Genomic DNA, 25,209 nt, shown 5'->3' with positions numbered 1-25,209 from the left:
GTAGCCTAGTTTAAAAACAAAAGGAAGATTTACTTCGTTGAGGATTCCTCTGTGTTGAAGATTTTAAGTAACCAATTTAGGGTGCAAATTTTAAGTTAAACTTTATACTAAATTCAATAGGTTTTTATTTATTTAATTACTCCTACATACTAATTTAACTATTTAAGAAGCGCGTTTTAATACAGAAGTCTTATGTTCTTTGATTTCTTATTAAGACATTACAATAAGATAGATAGATAGATAGATAAATTCTTTATTGCACACAATTAAGGGATAAAGATAATATAAATTGGAAACATAAATATAAGAAGAATAAAAATGCGCAAAGGCGGTCTTATCGCTTCAAGCGATCTCCTCCAGACAACCCTTAATGTGAGAAGAAAAGGAGTATGGAAACGGGATAGTGCAATTTAAAAATATGTTATAAGGTATGTGCTTGTGGCCTTTATTAGTTAAAAGTAAGCTTAAAGGGAGATCTTTTTGCACGAATGAATAAAAATCTAAAAAAAAAAAAACAATTTTATCAAGTACCAACTTGAACAGAAATAGTAGTCGAAATTTCAGAGTACTTTCTAGGTAGTTTTATTTCCTTTACCCCATTAGTTACAAACGAATAATTGTGTAAGTTTGTGTTTCTTTTGAGGTTTCGTAAGGGTGCAAATTACTGAGCATCGTTGTAGGTTTGTCCATTCGTCTATCTGTCTGCCAGCGAACTGTATCTTATGAACTGTGATATACCTATCACAGTTCATATCTTATGAACTGTGATATACCTATCACAGTTCATAAGAGTTAGATTTTTTTAAAGAATGTGTACCGCTACAACAGCACAATAAAACACATTTTTGCTATGCGCTATTCGTTAACTTCTACGTTGTGTTCACAAAAATATTGCACGCCTCATAAGCGAAGCGTTGAGGTTGTGCTCTACTCTCGACATTTCAAAAAAAGCAGTTTTAATTGATTTTTTGTTATTTATATTGCACTTACAGGTTAATTTGAGTACACTAATATCAAGTCAAATAATTTGTCAGGCACATAAAATACATTTCAATAACAATTTTTTTGTTTAACATAGTAAATAATAACATTAAACATAATCTTTTCTGGACGTCCGTGTATGGATCATACACCCGGTATGTGGCATCAAAATTGGTCGAAAAAATGATCGTATCGGAATAATTTTTTTTTAATTATCTAAAGTAACACACGACATAATTTCTTAGTTAATATGAGCGTTCAATTCACTGTCGTTAAATTTCTATGTAATTATTCTAGCTAATATTAATTGTAACTTTCAATGTGCAATCATTATGACATTCCCGTGTCTTGTTTACAAAAATGAATAATAATTAATATGAAAAAAAAAAATTTGTAATGCGCATTGAAAGTTTCAGGTAAAAAAAATTCAATTTTATTGTGAAAAAAATGAGATTATGAGGCGTGCACTATTGGATTTTCCAAACTTTTTTGTAACTATACTTTAATCGTGTTCACGGTTTCTATAATTATGTTCTTAATAGCGTGGTGCCCGTATGCCGAATTATAATAAACTAACGGAACCGCACGACTTCGTCCGCGAATGAGTCGACTTAAAAAAATAGTCGTATGTCCAATATAAATGATTCTGAGATTCCAATATAAAATTAATCCTAGCTAGATCGATTTATCGTCCCCTGTTCAAAACCCCCTGTATACTAAATTTCATGAAAATCGTTGGTGCCGATTCCGAGATTCCAATTATATGTATGTTTATCGATAAAACACGAATAAAATGACACCTTCTAAAAATGAATCCTAGCTTGATCGATTTATCGCCCCCGAAACCCCTTGTATACTAAATTTGATGAAAATCGTTGTAGCCGATTCCGAGATTCCAATTATATATACAAGAATTGCTCGTTTAAAGATATAAGATAAGATAAGTTTTATATTTGCGAATCATGACAGTACTATGCCCATTTATGTCAAAAGTCGATAGCTGCAAGTGGTCAGTCTATGCAGTTATACCCCTTATCGGTTTGTACGCGACAACGCACCGGAACATTAGATCGCTTAGCGGCACGTCTTTGTCGGTAGGGTGGTAACTAGCCACGTCTTGATCTGTGTTAAAAAACCGCAAGTTGGCGGTTTTTTTATTAACGATAGGCTAGCACTTGTCGACAGTCGCGCATGTTATAAAGCAATGCTGAGGTCTAGGTTAGATGACGCTTGCCAATTCCCTCTCGCCTTGGAGGTATTCATCTTATAAGTGGCAGTGAAACATTTGCCGGGAGGGCGTTACACATGTTAGCGTTACGAATCAGTAACGTGGATAAACATAAACCACATAGGATGCAACTGCGCACGGCGACCCGCTGTTCTTTAGTCTTACACCGAGATTTGCAAACTCGCAATCGACGAGCCGTTTTCGCATATAATACTCTGTATCGTCAATGAAAAATGGACGCAATGTCTATAGCATTAGAGTCGCAAATCTCGGACTTCTGATTTTTGTTTACAAACGTTCCGTCAAGTGTCGCAGGTAAACGATTTTGTTGTGCGTGTTTTTATTGTGTTTTTGCTAGATCATAATAATATTATGCACTGAAATATTGAACCTTGGTTCGAAACCTCCGACCAACTCGAATTTAGTCGGTGTTTTAATCTTTGTTGTAAGTAGGTTTAAGGGATGATAGCCTTGTGAGTAACGCTTTGGCTTTCCTTTCGCGGAGACAGAGTTCGATCCCGGCACACACCGCTGATTTTACGGAGCTATTTGCGTTTTTATTTTATGTAATTTACATATCACTACGTACGGTGAAGCTCTAAAGGTGAAGGAAAACATCTGGACAAAACCTGCGTGCCTGAGAGTTCTCCGTAATGCTCTCAACGGCCTGTGAAGTCTACCAATCCGCAGTTGGCCAGCGTGCTAGACTATGCCCTAAACTTTTCTCATTCTGAGAGGAGATCTGTGCTCTGTAGTTGGCCGGTAATGGGTCGTTGATTATGAAATAGGTTTTTTTGTATGTAGTTTTTCTATTTAAATGTATATGTTTCACGTCAGCGTCATCTAGCGAGAGTTTTCTTAACCACTACGTTATTGTCAGCGACATCTAGCGAGCGTTTCCTTAACCACTACGTTATTGTCGCAAGGCGCCATCTGTTGATCGACCAATTAACTACTTACTGGCACAGGAAAATTTCGTATTCATGTATTAGATTCTCTTTCCATGTATTTATTATCTTCCAAGTACATGGGACATAATACAGATGACGTGATTTGTAATACAATGATCAAAATAGTTTACATTAATCCCGACGGTTTTATTGTATTTAACGATATTTTCCTATTATTATTTCAGATTTTAATCTCGACGGATTTTTTTTGGTCGTACATCTGTAACCATTGGTTCAATATATTTTCAAATCTGTCTAATATCTGTTATTCATATTGTTTAAAAAAAAAAATATATTAAGAACATTAAAATAAATGTTAAGAAGCATCCCATATAAAGTGTGAGCGGCGCGGTGCTTTATGCAGCAGTTTGATCAGCTTCGTGACGTCAATAGTGACGGAGGTGAAACTTGACATCACAAAATACATTTCACACTTAGCTACTTACGCGTAATTATAACGTAAAAAACAACTGTTGTTTTTGCTAAAACAGACCGCGTCACTAACATTACCTGAAACATTTAATCCTTAAAAATAAACTTAAAGCGTTACAGGCGATTCGTGACGTCAATCATGACGGAGGTGAACCTTGACGTCACAAAATACAGTTCACACCTAGCTTCTTACGCGTAATTTTAACGTAAAAAACACAATTGCTAAGATTTAACCGGAGCGTCACGCGTGAAAAAAATTATTTGTTTCCCATTTCATTTCTATTTAGAGACGTTGTCCCATATTTGACTGAACCTATGTTTTAGTTGCTGTTTCTCTGTTGTGATAGTGGTACGTACCTTTACCTTTTTGTACATGTGGTTTTTTTTAAATATTGAGTGTGATTTTTGTTTTTTTTCTCTCTGTTACATTTTTTTATTCTACTGCACGTTAGCCCTCTACTTTTAAGACGTGGCATTCTAAGATGTCCCTGGAGCAGTGGTGAGCACTGTGGTCCTATTAGTGGAAAGTCCCAGGTTCAATCCCCAGCAGGAGCAATTTTGGACATGCGAGTTTTCTCTGATCTGGGTCTAGCTTTGGTCTATGGTAGTTAAAAACCGACCGACAAAGATAGACGTGCCGACAGCTATTTACCGATTACGGACATGGGTTGTAATATGGCTGCCATAAAACTAACAAGCATAGAATTGAGAACAAACAGAACCCTCATTCAGCCATTATTGCATACAGCGCATTGTGTCCAGAAGCGGTGAAAACGCCCTACGCACTTCACACTCGCGGATTGTTGCTAGCTCACAAATTTTTCCCATTGTATGGTAAATGTTTAAAACATCATAGATAAAATAATTACTGTCAACTGCTAAATGGAGTGAACGACTAACCACCTGTTGGAGAAACACTGCTAAAGTGGAGTGGTTTTTGATGCTTCAATATTAGTCTTATACACGGTTTCTGTATGTTCTTATTTCTTTGCTAACAAGTTAGCCTGCATCCATCTTAGACAGCGTTAATACTTACACTAGGTATATATAACAATAAAGGCATAACTTCAAAAGTAATATAAAAAAGGAAATCTAAATTTAAATAAAAATCAAAATTCAAAATTCATTTATTTCCAGTAGGCCTTCAAAGCACTTTTGAATCGTCAAGTAGGTATGTCTGTTTGGAGTGACTCTAGCACCGGTTCGGAAGGCAGATTCTACCGGGAAGAAGTAGAGTTTAGTCACATTAAAAATTCGAATGGGTTAAAAACTATGCTAATACCATACCGCCTGTATTAAATCACTCCAATATGTTAAAAGACAACCACGATACAGAAACAAAAAAGAAATGTCCGTATCGTAACATCGATTTATTCGCGTGACTTTCCTAATTGATTAAATTGGTATAAATGCCTACCAATAATCGTAATAAAAGGCCAATATGGAGTGCACTGTGATTAAAATAGCCTTGTCCCTATGATCACGTGCAGTCAGCGATTGCATCCGTAAGAAGACGCTCTTCCGCGATCCAAAAAAAAAAAATTAAATTTAATTACAATCTTTTAAATCAACAAATCGAATTTATGACGAGATTTTTAATTTTTACTCTTAACTATACTAATAAAATAAAAATAAAAAACAATAGGATTTTTCTATTAATAAAATTAATAAAGTAGTTTATTTCTTTTATGTTTTAATGTCGTTTTGTAATTAAGGGCGCTTCTAATTATTATAGTTTTTGGTTTAATTTTTATAACAGGGTTACCTGAAACCCTTTTAATAGTTTTGTGCGGGTGATAAAAAATCTATCAAAATTAAACAAATACAGGGTGAGTTTACATTTTATATGTTCTGTCTCTACCGGTCAGTGACCTCCATTATTGTGACTTTTATTTAACTTCACTTGTGTGTTCGCTTATATCATTGATTTTAAGGGTCTTTTGAACCAATTTAACACTCGTTGGTTTATTGGTTATCATATTTGACTGCGGATCATGAGGCCAATAAATAGTATTGGGTTTTCAAGAAATTCATAATAATAGCCTGCAGTTTGGAAATTGGCGTTGACTCTTCCCCGTGCTTCCTAGAGCACGTTAAGCTGTCTTGCACCTGATCTCTAGCCAGTCGTGTCACATGTACCATCCCATCAAATTATGAGAGCGAGGAAATAGATAGAACATCTGTGAGCACACACTTGTGCACTGTACAATCTTGTGTCTCCCGCTTTAAATAGTTGGAAAATCTCTTGAACTTGAACTTGAGGAAATCGGTCACGGAAACAGTGACATTTTGCCAAAAATTTTGGTATTCAGATTGTCTTAAGTTACATTTGTATAAGCCCAATGCATTATCATGGTATCTAATAGATAACCTGATGATTATATTGGAAGCTGTTTATAGAATCTCCGCCATAGTTGAATAAAAAAATCCAAAATATGTGAGTGGGTGTTTAAGTGTTTGTGTGTGTTGAATGCGTGTTTGTGTACTTGCATTTGTGAGTGTGTGTGCGTGTTTATGTGTGCGTTCGTCCTCGTCGTACGTTAATGATTTTATCCAATTTGTTACTGTTTTTTTACAGTCGTGCAGTTTCAGTGGATAAATATTCAATAATGTATTTATTCTATTATACAGACAAGATTGTTCCTTAAGTTGCCTAGAGGCAAAGGCTGTTTTTGTGTTAACTTTACAGACAATATGACTATTTGTTCTTTTATTTAAAGTATTATTAATAGTTAACACACACGTATTGACTTTGGACGTTACAGTTGTCACAATGATTATGTAGTTTACTGGTAAATAAATAATCAGGATCATACACAATCAGTAGGTCATTAGAAAACCAGTTATTTATTTTAAAGTTTTTTCTATAGTTAGTAAGTTTAAACAATTAAATATATACTTAAGGAAAACATCGTGAGGAAACCTGCATGAAGAATTCTCTATATTGTTCAAAAGGCTGTGTTAAGTCTACCAATGTACATTTGACCAGAGTGACGGGCTACGCTCGAAACCTTTCTCATCCTGAGAGGAGACTCGTGCCCCTTAGTTCATTAATTCAAATTAATTTATTTCAAGTAAGCCCCGTTTATACTTTGAAACGTAGGAGTTAAGAGTGTTTAGTAGTGGCTCTACCTCCGCTGTTTACTACAAACAGTCTGTCAGTCATTATCGTAGTATATTTATTTATTTATAAGTTGAAGTGGCAGTGGGCGGGCCATGTGTCGTCGTAAGGCCGATGGCCGTTGGGCACGCGTTCTGGTGTGGAGACCGCGAATCGGTAAGCGTGTGGGTCGGCCTCCAGCCTGCTGGACAGATAACCTTAAAAAGTTTGCTGGAAGCACCGCTGTTTGCTACAAACAGCGGTGGTAGAGGCACTACAAGACCACTAGGTCCGAGAAGCAGATTCTGGCACGAAACTCAGTAGATTTTAGTATTATTTTAGTGGGCCCGTAATGGGTTGATGTTTGCAAGATCTTGCGAACTAACAAGACAAGCTAGTTTTATTTTATGTTTTATCCACGCGAATTCCTTCGTAAACTTAACAAGTTATTTGAGGTAGTACAGCCGCTGACCTACTATTACTTACAACCTTTAATATAAGACCGATAACGCCTGCCTATGCGATCAAGCGAAGTTGTCCTCAGCACTCGCGAGCTGCTTTTTATTTTACAAAAATAAAATATCATCAGAAACCATTCCATTTTATCCGGAAAATTATAATAAACTAATTGAGTCCTTTTTTAAATAAAGTTCAGTTTTAATCTCTATCTGTAGTTGTTTATCATATTTTGTGTATTTAATTTAACATTTGATTCAAATTTTTTGGTGCTATAAGCGAGTGTTTTATAATTATTATATAAGTACCAAAGTGAAGTTTAAAATAATATGAAAGTTCAAGAAATATTTGGTAAGTTGCTTACTTACATTCAAATTCAAATTTAAAATTCCTTTGTTTCAAGTAGGCCCAGTTTATAAGCACAACGTCTAGTCAGTCTGTTTTTAGTGACTCTTCCACCGGTTCGCAAGGCAGATTCCACCGAGAAGTGCCGGCAAGAAACTCAGTGGATTGCTCTTTTTCAACATCATTTTACAGTTTACAATCTTTTAAATTCACTATCTTGTGAGAGATGAGAGCGGGGCCTGCTTCTAGGCAGCCTTGTAGTTAAGAAATTCATCAATCGCATAGTAACCAAGATTTATTAAATGTGTTTAACAGACGGTTCTAACTTATGCATTGGCAGGTCCAAAATTACCTTGGAAATCATTTATATTTTTATGGTCGTTAAAAAAGTAATTAACTTGCTTGTTCAAGCTGGATTCCTATTTAGGTACTTTTCAAATAATACTGAAATTCATTATATATTATTTATCAGAGTTTAAGTGTTTAATATCTTTTCTGGATCTATTCATGGTAAAATATTTAAATTATTTGTAAGACCTTGACTGTGTTGCGGTCATTCGGCATCAGCCTATTGGAGTGTCTTAAATTATACAGGATTCTGTCCCTACTCTCAAACTTGTTTTGTATCATAACAACACATTGTATAAGACTGTGGCCTTCTGGTGTATCAGTTCTCTTCACGATGCTCTATGCTGTAGAATGAATTCGGATTATCCTCATTACCTCTTATACCGGTTTTATTGAATGAGTATGAGTATGAGCGTTTGTAGATTGACAAAATTAGCAAGTACATCATTTATTTTATTCAACTACAAGTTATACCTTACCACTGCAATCTCACCGGTTGGTAAGTGTCCATACAGTCTAATTAGAGCCAACCTGTTAGGGTTATATGACAGTAACGTTAAAATCAAAAGTATTAATCCGTTTTTCATCGCGGTACTAAAACTCTACATCGTTTGACGCCGTATGTCTTTGTCAGTCAGCCGATAACTAGCCACGGCCGAAACCTTCCACCAAACAAAAGGGCTGTTACGTAGCCCTGTCTTACACGTTATCCATTATTCACCATGATGATGATATGTATTTTCTAGTTTTTTTTTTTTTTTTGGTCAACTTAAGAGTAAAACAATTTACGACAACTAGGTCACTCACCTCATCTCAAACCACACAGAGTTTATGTGACAAGGTATAGAAATGATATTCAGTTTAAAAACAATTTTTTTTTAATTTATTATTTAAGTTGCAATCACAATCCTACCAGTAGTCAGTACACAACAGTTAGATAGCAAGTTTATGATTACAACTTGTACGTAGATGACATACGTGTTATGTTTACACGTGCCACTACCTACCGTTTCTATCCAGCCGTTCCCTATGACCTCCACCATATTTGACGACATCCACCTTTTGGGGTTACCATTTCTCAGCATTTTGACAAACGGTTTTGAGACCTATGGCCAGTCTACTGCAAACTTTTCAGGAGCTAAGTTATCTCTGCGGAAAATTTTGTACATTTTGAATTAAAGCATCTACTCAGACGTAGTTATGTAATTGCTTGAGTGATTCAGAGTTTACTCTACAATTTGCTTTGAGTTATGCTAGAGATTCAAGGATAATAACGATTTGAATTTGAATTTGATAGCTAATGTCATTGTTTTCTTGTCTACTCCTTGGGCTCTGTTACTTCTAAATCGATTTTTTAATAGGAGCGGTTACATCTATACTATACCGTTATCATGTCAGTTTTGCAAACAAATATTAAAAATTTTATAAACAAAATTTGTAGAGAATTTTATATGCTACAATATTGATAATAAATACAAATAGCAAAAAGCGACAGGATATGAGGTATTTCCAAAAAAAGCGCAAAAAACCGATTTTTGTGACCTTTGACCTTGAAATTTAATAGTTGCTTACACCCTTCCATACGTAGGTTTTCAGACAACTTTTAGGGTGTCAATATACAAGTATTTACAGACTTACAGCTAGGTATCTCGAATTCCGAGATTCTTACCTAATTTAATCTTAAATGACTGGACTATATAGCAATAAACGTTTGATAATTCCAAGATAAGCTGTGCTATGATTTGATTTGCACCGGTTCAGAAAGCAGATTGTATTGAGATATAAAATCATGATACTCGGATGTTACAGTTGTGAGGCGACATATTTCAACAAAATCTAAAGATCAACGATACTATTAAACATGCCAGCTGTGGTTATAAATAACACAGAATCTTGGCATTGCTATTGACATTGGCTGTGAAAAATTGTCTTTATACTATTAATAATGATAGTTTGTTTAATAATAACACAACTTCTGCATGTGCACGCGTCTGTCAACCTCTTTGTTACTTTTTAATGAAATTCGGTTCCGTGAAATTATAAACTTTAGCCTATAAAAAATTTAAAAATACTTGATTTTTAAACACTATTATCGTTAGATAATAGTGTTTAAAAATCAAGTATAGTTATTATTCTAAAAATAGTTATATTTTTAGAATAATAATATTAATTTAATGATTCACATTATGTGTGCCAATTTGTGATCCAATAAATAAAATAAAATCTTATTTACTGACAACAATATGTAAGGTATTATAGTTAGGTATCTTTTATATTATAATAATAATTTTACATAAAAAAATCTTTTATTTTAATACATAATCTTATATTTTAGCTCTCATTTAAAAAGTTGGCTAAATAATATACAGTTTTTCTTAAGAAAATTTCGCATATAAATCATTATTATGAACTGGTTGTTTCCCTCACGAACTTCTATGCATTTGTCTATTTTTTTTTAAATCCCGCAGAAGTTTTTCCGGTGATACCTTAAAGATATTTTGTTGCAAAATTATCAAATATTTTAGCTTAAGGAAAGCTTATTTAGGAAGCATAAACGCTTCCTAAATTTTGAATTTAAATTAATTTAACAGAAGTCTTATGCCTGTGTTCAGAATGCAAGCTATCTCCACAGTAAAATTTCATCGACATCGGCTCAACGATCAGCTGAACAAAAATTAAAAACATACAAACAAAAGAACACACAGACCAACAAATATACACACTTCCGCATTTAGAGTATTAGCAGCGATTTGTGTTTGATATATAGTAAATTGGCGCTACAAAAAATAAGTTGTCATATTAAATTAATGTGGTCTAAATATTCTATCGTGACACCTCGTCACCAAATCTTATAAGTCAAATAACAATCCAAGAATAATTTGTACGTTAGGTAAGCCAAAATGACTGTCAATCCAATACCAAAGTTTTTAAAATTATGGCTACAGGTACCAAAATAATATGCAAGAGAAGAGATTCGGTATTATTATCATATGATTTCATTATTCTGTGAGTTTTTTATCCATAATATTACTAGCTACAGCCTCGTTGGTCTAGTGATGAGCATGGTAGACTGCGGATAACGAGGTCCTGGGATCGATGCGCGTATCCGGTCGGTCAAATGAATGGTATTGGGGTTTTCTACCAAGAAATTCTTAGTTCACGCCCGGACTTTAGAAATGGCGGTTATTCGCCCATCGTCGGACTCTGCCATCTCATGGGACTATGGGAATTGGGGAATAGAGAGTACCTACACTAATATGTCCCATCATATCCACGGAAACTCTGGAGATTCACCACCGTGACCGACATCGGTCAGGGAAACCGTAACCTTAGTAAAACCGTACCCTAATCGAGGATTCGTTCTCGAGTATTGAGATACATCAGAGTAAAATGGATCACATACTAATTGTTTCAAGTTCAAATTTGCCTGCGATTCTTCAGCTTCGGCTTTTGGCAGCACTTATGAAAAATAGCATGTACGTAATCAAATGTACGATATTTACGATTCTAAACCTAGGGCAATAAGGTACATTTTAGTTTGACGATATAAGATTTGACTCTTCGATTGGAAGCGGGTAAATATTGTTCTGAGGAAACGGTATTCCTAGTTAAAAGTATATGATACGTTTCAGTGTAAGTAGGCTAAGTGAAAAGTTCAGTCATATAAACATCGCTACTGATAATCATGCAGATATTATCTGGTACCTAAATATATCTTATATCTTTAAACGAGCAATTCTTGTATATCTTAATATATATAAATCTCCTGTCACGATGTTTGTCCGCGATGGACTCCTAAACTACTTAACCGATTTTAAATTAAATTGGCACACCGTGAGCAGTCTGGTCCAACTTAAGAGATAGGATAGCTTAGATCTTTAATTATAGTTGCAATTTTATTTTATTGCAAATTATTTGTCTATGATTAATTGACAGTCACATGTTACATATGAGACTATGTAACATGTGACATATATATATATATATATATTTATATATACTATACTCATTTAAGGCTTAGCTATACTGAATACTTTAAAAACAAAATCAAATGCAGACGAAGTCGCGGGCCACGGCTAGTATATATATATATATATATATATATATATACTTGGAATCTCGGAATCGGGTCCAACGATTTTTATGAAATTTAGTATACAGGGTTTTGGGGGCGATAAATCGATCTAGCTAGGATTAATTTTTAGAAAATGACATTTTATTCGTGTTTTTTTTATTGGAAGAATAATAACAAAAAGGTGGCGTTTGGGTAGTCCTAATTTAAACTGAAAAATATGAATCTGACATCTATTGGCGAATAATAATACTATTTTTTTTTTATTGTGATACTTTTTATAAAAAAAATATATTTATTACGAAAGATAAAAAAATGTTTGTCAAAAATCTCATGTATGACTATAGGTGTAGACGATGTAGCAATACGCTGCATTCGAAATTTACGCGGGCGAAGCCGCAGGGCATATCTAGTGAGTATAAATAGAGTTCAATGAACTGGTTCGAAAACAGTTGATATAACTAACTTTACGTGAATACAACATAATATAATCATTTGTAACGTTTTACCAAATCTTAAAGAAGAGTTATAAAAGAGCGCAGATTGTTAACATAAATATAGATAGATAGATAGATAAATTCTTTATTGCGCACAATTAAGTGATAAAGATAATATAAATTGAAAACATAAATATAAGAAGAATAATAATGCGCAAAGGCGGTCTTATAAGCGATCTCCTCCAGACAACCCTTAATGAAAGAAGAAAATATAGATATACAACTAAAATTATATCATTTTCATCAACCCAATAGCGGGCCACTACGGGACACAGGTTTCCTCTCAGAATGAGAAGGGTTTAGGCCGTAGTCTATCACGCTGGCCAAGTGCGGATTGGTAGACATCACACGCCTTTTAGAACGTTATGGAGAAATCTCAGGCATGCAGGTTTCCTCACGATGTTTTCCTTTACCGTTTAAAGCAAGTGATGTTTAAATTGCTTAGATTAAAAACGCTGATAACTGCGAAAAGTCAGTAGTGCGTGCCGGGGCTCGAACTCGGTGTCCACGAAAGAAATACTGAAATACTGAACTGTAATATTGATAGAGCTTTGAAACTATAAGTACCTACCTATGTTATTATTTAACCACCTCAGCTTTCAAAAGACAAATTAAAAGCAACTGCGCATGCTCCAATCAATGTATATACTTTCTTAGTCTAGGTAACATGATTGACCTCGAATCATGAAGTCAAGAATAAAACCCCCATCGTGTGACATAAAGACGTAATGCTACTAATTTAATAATGTAAGCAAAGAAGTATTATTGTACAAACATCTGACTCAAAAGGGTGGTAATCGATGATTGCGCGCGCATACCTTACGTACTTTCTACCACAAAACTTTACAATACCCAACTAGGTGTACATATTTTCATTCCATTGCTGGTATCAGACTACGGTTTTGCGAAACAGTAATGCAAAGAAGACATGGACAGGTCACGGGGGGATATGAACGAGAAAATTCTAATATGGAATATGGGATGCAATGGAACTATTTGTAAAATAGAACAAGAGGTAGCAGTGCATTGAATGCACTCGTGTATCTTAATAATATCGAATCAAATACAGACGTGGTAAACGTTGAACTCAATTTTGATAAGACAAAAGCATTGAATAATGAAGAAATAATAAGAATATTGAAGCTGCTTGAAATTAAAAGCGTTAAATTTAGGAAAAAGCACAATAATAGATCGCAAATCTGTAGAGGGGAAATAAAACAGAGGGTTAATTAGGTCCAGTGACCTGGGCTAGGGCGCAGAACTGTGCCTGTAATGGAGAAAGGTGAACGTTTTTCAGAGTACCTGTTTGTGAAGATGGGCCCAGGAGACAGGGGCCCTAAGACTACGGAAGACCGGTCGGCCCGTATGGACCATACTGGCGTGAAAAAATGGTTTATAGATAACACTTTACTTGTTATCACTTTGGCTGGAGTGCTTGCGGGGATTGCAGTTGGTGAGTTAATTTTTTACGTTTATCTATTAAAGATTTCGATAGAAAATCTATTATTAGGTAACTAATTAATTTTCAAATTTATAGATTTAAAAGGAAACCTTTTTTATTATTTAAGAACACGTCCTTCTAATTAATTTTTGCAATCGTAATTTTCTTTAGAAGGTTTAGCTTCTCAATCTTTTGTAATTGTTGCGATATTTAATTGTGAATTTGGTTTTAAAAAATAAGTTTTTTATTTAATGTACAAGTATTATGAGTATTGTTCTACACCTGCTATAAAAGTAAATCGAGAAGATAAATGACGGTATCTTCTCTAAACCATCTTTACCAAATTAAAATAGGGTCAGCTACTTAAAGCTTTAAAATTAAAACGAATATAAAACGCTGGAAAAATTAAAATAGAGAGTAAAAAAAGATATTTCATTGAAAGTTTTAATTCTTATACGCACATTATAAATGTATTTCAATATGTTTCGGGATATTTACTTGAATTTCTTTTTGTCTTAGGATTCGGTCTTCGCCCTTACGGTCTCGGCTCGGATGCACTTATGGTGATATCTTACCCGGGAGAATTATTCATGAGATTATTAAAGCTTATGATTTTGCCTTTAATAATTGCCAGTCTTATAGCGGGCTCCGCGAGCCTTAATGCGAAGATGAGTGGCAAGATTGCAGTCAGAACGCTGTTGTACTTCATCCTCACTTCCATGTTTAATGCATTCCTCGGGCTCCTATTGGCTGTGATGATACATCCTGGAAAACCGGAACTGAGGGACGATTCCACTGCTATCGTGGAAAATAAAAGGGACCATAAAATTTTAGACAGTCTTCTAGATATCGGACGGTATGTAACTTTTATATTTATTTTATTCATACTTACTGTTTATTTGTAGACCACGGCAATGATAGCCCAGTGGGCAGGACTTTAATATAATATGGACTAACATTTGGAATAAATATACACAACTGTACTTAACTTTTTTTATTATTATTTTTTTTTTAATTGTTTTTAATTTTACTTATTTTTTTTTTGTTTTCTTGTGTGTTTCTTGTATTGTTTCTAAGTTTGTGCAATAAAGTATTCTAAATAAAATAAATAAAAAATAAATAAAATATCCAAACAAACAAATTGTAATAAGCAGCACTAAGAATCAGTTAGGATTAAATAAATAATATCGATACGACTTCACGACGGTGTTATGACTTCTAGTGATAAGGCTGCCTTTGCACCCTAGCACTAAGAACTATTACTGCTATAACTTAACTTAACACTATACTTGTGTTTTTCAATTCACTTTCGAGGGGCCGAGTTCGAATCCCAGCACCTCTGACTTTTCTAAGTTATGGGCGTTTTAAGCAATAAAAATATCACTAGCTTCAACGGTGAAGGAAAACATCGTGCCTCCGAGTTCTCCATAATGTTCTCAAAAGGTGTGTGGAGTCCACGAATACGGACTGGGCCAGCGTGGTGGCCTAATCGCTTAGTAGCGATTTCTGCCAGGCAACCGGTTTCTATGTGTAATGTTCAAATGAAATTTAAACAATATTTAATAGATACTAAATAGATTTCAATATAAATATTTTAAATTAAAAAATTTTAACCGCATTAGTGAAATTGTGTAAAAAATAAACTATCTTTAACTAACAATTATTCATTTTAAAGTCAACATCTTAAGAGGATTCTACGGTTTCAAAGTAAAATGTGCGTAGAGAGTATATTGCCAAAGGTCAATTTGGTGTGGAGTATAAGGATTGAAGAAATTATTAATTACACCATACAGATTCTCCTTTTCGCGGAGTATCGCAAATTTAGCTTAATGTTCATAATATAAGTACAGGTTGATAACGATAAAATAAAAACTATGTAGTTTTAGTAGGTGTAGGTTATGTATTATTAATAAAAAAATATCCTTCTACTTTTTGTGTTAGATTTTTTTAAATTATTTCAATATTTTTACAGAAACATCTTCCCTGATAACATAGTGCAAGCGGCTTTCCAACAGGCTCACACGGTTTACACAGAACCGAAAACTCTATTCTCAAATGCAAACATAACTAACGACAGTGTTCCAGTTGTTTTGGTACGAGAAATACATTACCGGTATGTACACATTTATTTAAAAAAAAAAACAATTGTACTCCATTCTAATATTGTCTATGGAAAAGGATGTAAGGTTGTTTGTCTATGAATGAATGAATGAATGAATATACTTTTATTGCACACCACAAAAGTACTTAAAAATATTAAAGTATAACAAAACAACGCATACAATTTGGCGGCCTTACCGCTTCGTAGCGATTTCTTCCAGGCAACCAATGACAATACAGAAATAATACATATACTCATAAAAAAAAATATATATATAATATATAAAACAATATTTGTAACTAAAGATAAAGAAATAGATAAGTAACTACCGATATAAATATAATATATAACAAATGATTTTTACTTAAAAAAAATATAATAAATAAATTAATAATATGAAACAAAATAAATTAAATATATCTATGTCAGTTATTTTTAAGGCTTAACTTCTTGAACCAATTTTATGGAGAATGAGAAAAAACTTCAATATAACATAACACATATGACATTAGCATTAGTCCCACTTTTTTCTATTTTCTGTTAGCTATTTTACTTCCCTCTACATATTGATTTAAGAATATATTGTCCTAATTTAGCCATTATTTATGCGCATTGTGTCCAAAAACAGTGAAAACGCCCTTCGCACATCTCTCTTTTAATAAGATTATACCATTTTTCAATTTTCATCCTTGAAATGATGTAAATTTTAATTTCCAAATATTATCTTTAGCCGATATCTCCAATATTAGCAAATTTGATGGTGCATACGTTACCGATTAATTTTGCTCTAATAAAATTATTAGTTGAAGAAAAACAAAAAAAAAACACGTATAAGTTTGGTTTTTTATACCAAGCGTGTTTTTTTAGTTTTTGCTAAACTAATAATTTATTTTCAATATCTGTTGTAAGATGACCCTACGTTGCCGATCTCAAAATAAATAAGGTTGATTATGTGCAGTGTAATTTAATGGCATATTTTGTTGATTTCAGATCTGGCACCAACACTTTAGGTCTAGTTTTCTTTTGCCTAGTTTTCGGCAGTTTATTGGGAACACTTGGACCGAAGGGGAAAGTGGTTATTGATTTCTTTCAAGCTATTTTCGAAGTCATAATGAAAATGGTCACAGGCGTGATGTGGTTCACTCCGGTCGGAGTCAGCAGTGTGATAGCGGGGAAGATTTTAGGAGTAAGCAATGTTGGTATGTACGTGCATAATATGTATGATTCTAAGTATCTGTCGCCTGAATGGTGATAGCCCAGTGGTTAGTGCTTCGGCCTCCCCGGGGGGACCGAGTTTGACCCCAGGCCCCTCCGGGCCACCAGACCCCAGGCCATCAGACCCCAGGCTACCATCTAAAAACTGACACAACCCTGACTTTTCAAGGTTACATACGTTTTTAATTTAAGCCGCTAAAATATCACTTGCTGTATTGGTGAATGAAAACACCGTCAAGAAACCTGCGCGCCTAAGAGTTCTCCATAATGTTCTCAAAGGCGTATGAAGTCTACCAAAACACACTAAGCCAAAAGCAATTTTATTAAATCCCGAATAAAAACATTTCTCGGATAAAAATCCTGAAAAGGCTGTGCATTAAGTTTTATGACTTAGCAATAATCCTTTTTAAGTCAACATCTCCAGAGGATGCTCCGGTATCGGAGCAAAACGTGGATTAAAAGTATGGAGTATAAAGATTGGAGAAATTGTAAATTATACCATACAGATTCTCTTGCGATTATAGCAAATTAGCTGTTGACCGCGCCTTCGTACCCCACCCCTCCATTTTCCCGGAATAAAAAGCTGCATATGTGTTATCCAGGGTATTATCTATCTCAATTCCAAAATTCCATAAAATGGTTCAGTAGTTCTTGCCATGAAAGAGTAAAAAACATCCTTCCATCCATCCATGCATCTAAACTTTCGCATTTATAATATTAGTAGGACTCAACTTAATATCCATTGTTATATTTGTTTACAGTTTTAGTTCTTGCGTGAAAGAGTAACAATCCATCCATCCATCCATCCATCCATCGATACTAAAATTTCTCATTTATAATATTAGTAGGACTAAACTTAATTTGCCAATGGTATATCCATTGTTATTTTTGTTCATAGTTATAGTTCTTGCTTGAATGAGTAACAAACATCCATCCATCCATCCATCCATTCATCCATCCATCCGTCCATACAAACTTTCTCATTAATTATATAAGGAGGACTAAGCTTAATATCCATTATTATTTTTGTATATAAACATATTAATAAGAATTCATTTCAGATTTGGAAGAAAGTTATTTGTACTCAGTATTTTGTTATTTATTTCAGGTCAAGTTATGTCTCAACTAGCATGGTTTATAGCCACGGTGACGGTCGGAGTATTTCTGTACCAGCTGATAGTTATGCAGTTAATCTACTTCTTATTTCTAAGGCGGAACCCGTACAAGTTCTATTGGGGCCTATCTCAGGCCATGCTCACTGCGTCGGCAACGGCTTCTACGTAAGTCTATAAATCCATAACAATATTATGAACATTAATAGTTGATTTTCATGTCAAATATGGGTGTACCCATTATTCTAATATTATATTTGTTTGTCCCTTACTTTGCGCCTTACCTAAACAACCAATAGACTTGACTTTTGGTATAAAGTTAGTTGAAACGGTAATTTTGGACCTGCCAATGCATAAGTTTAAAGAATATGTCAGAAAACATTTATTACAGCGAGGTTACTATACAATTGATGAATTTCTAAACGACTGTCTTGGAAGCAAACGGTTCCGCTTTCATCTCTCAGAAAAATGAATGTTCAAATGTAAAATGTGAATTGTTGATGTTGGAGAAGAGCTGAGGTAGTAGAGTCACAGACAGACTTGACGTTTCAGGAGTGCTTATATTTTGCCAACTTGAAATAAATGAATTTTGAATTTGTTTGAATTTGACTAGTTAGAAACTATTCGGGGCTTTTAGTGCCGCGTATATATAATATACAAGTTAAATTAACTCCTCACGACAGTTTTAATTTTAGAATCTGGATACGGTGAAGCTTAATTCCATATATCTCGATTTCAGGGCCGCAGCTTTGCCTGTAACTTTCAGAGCCATGGAAGGTCCTCTAAGAATAGATCCACGCATCACCCGGTTCGTCCTTCCCATCGGCTGCAACATTAACATGGATGGAACTGCTCTGTTTTTATCAGTAGCGAGTGTATTCGTCTGCCAGATGAACAGCATGCATTTAGGATTTGCTCAACTGGCTACTATATTGTAAGTATATGCCCTTGTCTAACTGATACGTAGACTAATTAATAATAATAATAAATAAATAGACTACGACAAAAAGAAGAAAAGCTGAAAGAAGAAGAAGAAAGAAGCTATTAAATCATCTTACTCGCATCCTGGGGTAGCTGGAAGAGATCTCTTATAGAGATAAGCTTTCCTTTGTACACTTCATGTATCGTATGTTCACAATCACAATTTATGGTACATAAATAATAAATAAATAAATAAGCTAGAAGCTTTCGCTTCGTTGTTGGAACATTGGTCAGATACAGAAGGCCTCCTCACAATACGCGCCCTTTCAAGGACTACTAATTTGAAAGGGCACGTATTGTGAGGAGGTTCTGGAGCCCTGACCGCTGATTGCTTGGGCATTCAAAAGCCCCGCAAGAGTGGATGTTTTTTTTATAAATTTTTAATAGTGCTTATTTTTAATAAAGCATTGGGTACTAAGATGACTGAAGAATATTTTTATTAATAATGTATATATATATTTATAAAATACAGATAAACGCCCAGACACTGAAAAACATTCATGTCCATCACAGTAACACATTCCAGTTGTGGGACATGGGCAACATTGTTGTGTTACGGTCTGAAAGGTGTGGTTGTTGGCAAAACATTTTAAGTGTTTACTTATGTCAACCCTACTGAAGTTAAAAGACCGACACGTGTATAGTACCTATATTATGTACTATAATAAATTGACAAGAGTCACTTGATTTTACTTTTGCATGTGATGTGAAGGGCTGTATCTGATTTCTTTCAGTAAAAACTATGACAATGGTTTACTCAAAAACCGTAATCATTTCGGTTTCACAGATAAGTTTTAGAGACAGTAAATAATGTACCCCTAAAGCCTCTAAAGTATTATTCGATTTTCATTTACACGTTGTATTATCTTGTTAAGCTTTTAATCTTGAAATTGTAGTTAAACAAATGATTGGTTTTTATTTTATTTTTATTGATCAACTTGAGAGTAAAACAATTAACAACAACTAGGTAACTAACCTCATCTCGAACCACAAAGAGTTTATGTGACTAGGTATAGATAAGTGTTTTTTTTTTTTTTTTTTTAAGTTGCAATCACAACCCTACCAGTAGTCAGTACATAACATAGAAAGTTGTTAAAATGTTGTGGTTTTAACTATCCCGGACTTCCCCTAAATATTTTTTATAGCATAAAGGTTCTATGATTACATAGTGTCAAATATTATCTGTTTCCAGTTTAACGTCAACAGCGGCATCTGTGTCATCTGCCTCTGTACCGTCTGCTGCTATGGTGTTGCTGCTCGTCGTTTTAGCAGCAGTTGATGCCCCTACACATGACGTATCATTACTGTTTGCGGTAGATTGGCTTGTGTGAGTAAATATTTTTTTTTCTTATTAATTCTTATTGAAGTAGGCGCGACTAAGGAGTAACTGAGATCTTTTTCTGAAGGTAGTAACGCTTACGTCAGACGTCTGTGTAGTTTTCGCTATTAAAAATAATATACTTGTTTATTTATTACTTTTGTAATAAATAAATTAGTTATAATTTTTCTGACGATTGCGTCATAATTCAATGACAAGGTTATAATTGACATGTGCTGATCTTACCTTCAATTTTCTTCTCTCAATTATTTTATTTAACTAATGAAAATATTTATAAAACGCGAAAGTGATATTAATGAATTTAAATTGAATATAATATGAAATAGTTCAACGAATTAGTTTGGCCATCCAAAGGGGCAATGCTGCCAGCATCTTAGGAACTGTGCCTCGCTGCGGTGGTTTCGAGGACGTTTTAGATTTTATTTAGTTTTAAATAGTTTATTTTAGTTTATATTTATAAAACAATTATTTTAAAGAATAAAAAACTAAACTAATTTCTAAAAAAAAAAAGATGTGAATATAATATATTTAGATAGGTAGATACCTAAATATAATAAATATAATTATAGAAATAGTGACTATTAAATGAAATGGTGGAGTCCCGGGAACATTTTACTCTTTTATCAATAAATTATAATAAAAGTTTTACTTCAATCGCACGTAACGGTTACACGCACACACTTTTTTATACTAAGTAATAATATTCTCCATATTGGTAACCAGTTTCAGTTACTACACTATTGTTAAACATAATAAATTATTATGAAAGTTAAGCTTAATTTACTATAGTCCGCGAAAAGTAGGAGAATTTGTATGGTTTGATCTATCTTCAATCTTAATACTCCAAACAAAATAGATCTTCAGCAATATAGGGTACATTGCTGAAGACCTACGCAACTTTCGCTTTGAAACCAGGGCATCCTCAGGAGATTTTTACTTCAACATTAGCATGCTCTTCAAACCAGAACACAGCATTGAAACAATGCTGCTTAGCGGCAAAAATAAGTATGGCGGCAAAGCTCTAACCTAAACTACTTATTACTTCTGACATAAAACTGATAAGCTACATATTTATTTATTTAAAGTCCTTTTTATGTTTACATCTTGTTAGTACATTTGCACTAATTAGATTACAACTAGGAACTGCGTAATTTATGGATAACTATAAAACAAATGAATTAAAGATGGCAGTAACAATATATAAAAGGCATGATATTAATATAGTGTAATTATTACTATAGTGGTACTCTGCGGATATTGAACTAAAGGTCACTCAATATTCTCGGAGTACCTTTATTACACTATAGCTATTTGACCATTAAAATACATAGGAAATACATATTATTGTCTATTTTCGTTTTGTCTTTTTAAGTAAGTTTAGCGCCTGCACAGATTTCATAGCATAAACGCCATTGTGAATATTTGCCTTTTAATTTAAGTGTAAACAATTCAATAATTTATAACATGATAGAATTAATGAGTTTAAACACATAATTGAAACCGATATTTTATTCATTTATTTATTTGTTGTGAATTCATTAGACATGCATTCAACCATTTCTGGCGTACAACAATATATTGAAATTGAATAAGTACATTCCATGAGTGTACTTGATAATTTCGTACAATCTCATATAAAATACAAAATCATGTTTAACTAATACACTAATACCTAACTAATAATTAACAAGTCATTCAAAATTATAAATTATGAATGTGATATTAGATTAGAAGTCTTAACTGAAACTGTGATATGTGTTCGAACTTACGCAGGCCATATATAAATCTGATGCAAATATTTTGTAATCTTTCGAGCTTATTTACGAGATTCTGCACATCTCACATCCGGGTAACACGCATCACCACAATCAATAATAGGAAGTATAGGGTATTGGCTAAAGCAATCTTCGTTTTAATTGGCAGATTCTTCCAACGCCTTAGATAACCAAAGCAAAAATTTTCCGCCAATTGGTCCCCATGAAAAGGAGCTATCCAATGTGTGTATTGTCGTAGTATATTTATTTATTTTTTATATTTCCAGCGACCGCATACGCACAACAAACAACATGCTAGGTGACTGTTATGCAGCAGCGGTTGTTGAGCGTATGTCGAAGAACGAGCTAATGGCGTGCGACGCTGCGTCGATGGTAAGCTTGCTTCTTACATATAGAATTGATTGTGGTGAACCTTGGTGGTCTAGTGATTAGGTACTTGAGTATGGACGTTAAATTGTCGTCCATACTCAAGTGTGGACTTGGAAAGTCGTTTGGGCCTTTGGAAAGTTTAAAACTAAGATTTTCGTGGTTAATTTTAACATTTCTTACATATAGTTCAACGGGTAGATACCACGATAATATTTTTGGATTTTTCGATATATCGACTCAGTTGCATGGATCGTGGTCACGACGGGACTGCGTAGGTACGAGATGTCCCCAATCTGGACATGATGGACATCTCGTAACTACGCAGTCCCGATTACTATGATTTCAACGATTTGTTTACTAATTTTATTTCTTTCCAGGAACCATCTACCCTTCCAAATGGTCTGCCAACCTCAAACACTGAAGTTGAAATTGGAATCGTGACTCCCGGCAAAAAATCTATTATATCTGATGACGCCATTATTGATATGCATTTACACAACGAAACTAATAGGATATAGTCTAACACCAATAAACCTTTTTAGTGTAATCTTTGATATTGTATCAATTTATAGACTGTGCCAATCACATAATATGAATATCAATGTAGACTGCAACTTTACTATAATAAAATAGGCCTGATTGTTTTGAAGTATTTATAAAGTACCAATACTTTTCATTGTAAAATTCTTAAGCGAGGGCCGACCCGCAGCGTCCATAGAGGCGTCTTTAGAGGCGTTTAATTTTGCGTCAAGCGTGCGACTTATAAGACTCTTATACTTTTAGTCAGATATTATACATAATAATAATAATAAAAATATTTTAGGCTCATATTTTTTGTTATTAAAAATCCATTATTTCTATATAACTAGTGGAGTGCCGTAATGCATAAAAATTGTAAAATCTCGGAGTCTAGGGCAAGTCAATGAATCTTCATAAAAAAATGTTCGATTGCATTGTTAAACGCTCAAATAAAATTTCCCGATCTTGATTACAACAATTTATAATAACAATTTACTGAAAATAAGTGAGACCAGAGGAAAAAAAATTTATACCTAATAAATTAAATTTGCTTAGTAACTTTGATGTTATTTTAATAATATATATGGATTCCGAGGTATAAATGTTACGGCGCTCCACTATAAAAGATAATTAAAAAATAATAAACAATAATTAATTCATAATATTTCAATATGCGAATCACTGCCGCTCCAATTCATTTGAAATAGCACAGCAGTGACTCACATACCTGCATTCCAACCTGCCAGCATCTTCAGGATGCTGTTGGTGCTCCCCGCAACCTTCGCACCAGGGAGCCCCATCTTTTGCGCATTGTGGCATAGAAGCAGTCCACTCTCGCGCAAACCCTGATGCGCTACAAAAGTGGAGCAGCTTCATCAACACCCTGATTGTATTATTATACTGTACTCGGATTAGTGTGTTTCTAATCGGAAGCGGTGTTAGCTTAATGGCCTGTCTGTTGGGGCATTGAGTTTTATCCGCGGCATGCACTTCTCGGCATTTAACTTGTCGGAGTTATGTGCTTATTTAAAATATTGATGATAACGTTATCGATGAGGTACAGAGATACTCTGTACCGTCAGTATAAAATGGAATTAATGCACCTAGTTTTAAAGCTACAATTTCAAATATTAGGTCCATTTTGCCTACAACATTTTCGAGATTACGAGCGTGTAAATCTTATTTTAAAGACTTGGCTTGCTCAAACGCGCGCTTCTAGAGAGTGGCACGCTGGACCCATACTGCAGCGCCTTAAGACGCACGTTGGACGAGGCTGTTCGGCCTTGCCTTTAGACTTTTGAACAGTAAATTTATAAAAATATATCTTTATGTTTTATCATTTGCGGTTTTTCATGATGCCTTTGAACGGCTTGTCACACCGATAAGAAAAAGTCTTGGTAATGTTAATACCCAAAAAAAATCATTGAGGACATGCTGTGAGCACCGTTGGAGTAGAAGTTTCAGGGGAATTTCAATGTTAATTGTATACGTAGAGCATTACTATAGCCAAAAGGGTTTTCAATTTCCATGGCGCACTACTTTACTCGGAAGTTTTAAAATTACTAATTGATATGTATCAACAGAACAGAATTAATTAAAAAATAAATAAACTCGTAGCTGTTAAAGTATTGCCGTGTCATCCTTTGTATGCTACCATTGGTAAAGGATATTACAATATTTGTTTTGAGCTGTAATTTAGGTTTGTGTACAGACGAATTAGTTTGGTACTAGTATATCCTGTGACCGTCATTCTCTTTTAATGCCATAATATTCTCCTGCAGCTCTGCTTTTTACTAATTTCAGTATTAAATTATACTTTTTACTATTTGTAAGTAATTTCGAGTCTGTTATGTACTCTCAAATTACCAACAAATAGGTCCTAATTCCATTAGTATTAGTGTATAATTATTTATTATTGTTTATTTTTCTAATATATTTTTGTTCTGGA

At 34.0% G+C, this 25,209-nt stretch overlaps 1 protein-coding gene across 3 annotated transcripts; it reads left to right on the top strand.

Annotated features, from left to right (window-relative positions):
- Positions 1–5,253: 5,253 nt before the first annotated feature.
- LOC120627321 (excitatory amino acid transporter) lies at positions 5,254–23,716 on the top strand. 3 transcript variants are annotated; one of them, XM_039895296.1, is made up of 10 exons: positions 5,254–5,420; positions 13,707–13,862; positions 14,370–14,706; positions 15,823–15,963; positions 16,942–17,150; positions 18,275–18,446; positions 19,018–19,212; positions 20,452–20,586; positions 22,640–22,745; positions 23,120–23,716. In XM_039895296.1, the coding sequence occupies exons 2-10, from the start codon at positions 13,724–13,726 to the stop codon at positions 23,258–23,260; spliced, it is 1,575 nt and encodes a 524-aa protein (XP_039751230.1). In that variant the 5' UTR covers positions 5,254–5,420; positions 13,707–13,723; the 3' UTR covers positions 23,261–23,716. The 3 variants fall into 3 exon arrangements, with proteins under 3 accessions (XP_039751230.1, XP_039751231.1, XP_039751229.1); XM_039895297.1 differs by lacking the exon at positions 5,254–5,420 and adding an exon at positions 6,013–6,028; XM_039895295.1 differs by lacking the exon at positions 5,254–5,420 and having other exon boundaries at positions 13,002–13,862.
- The last annotated feature ends 1,493 nt before the right edge of the window (positions 23,717–25,209 follow it).

This window comes from Pararge aegeria, chromosome 11 (genome assembly GCF_905163445.1).
Source record: "Pararge aegeria chromosome 11, ilParAegt1.1, whole genome shotgun sequence".
NCBI lineage: Eukaryota > Metazoa > Arthropoda > Insecta > Lepidoptera > Nymphalidae > Pararge > Pararge aegeria.
The sequence above is the reverse complement of the archived record's forward strand: the minus strand, read 5'-3'. Positions and strand labels throughout refer to the sequence as shown.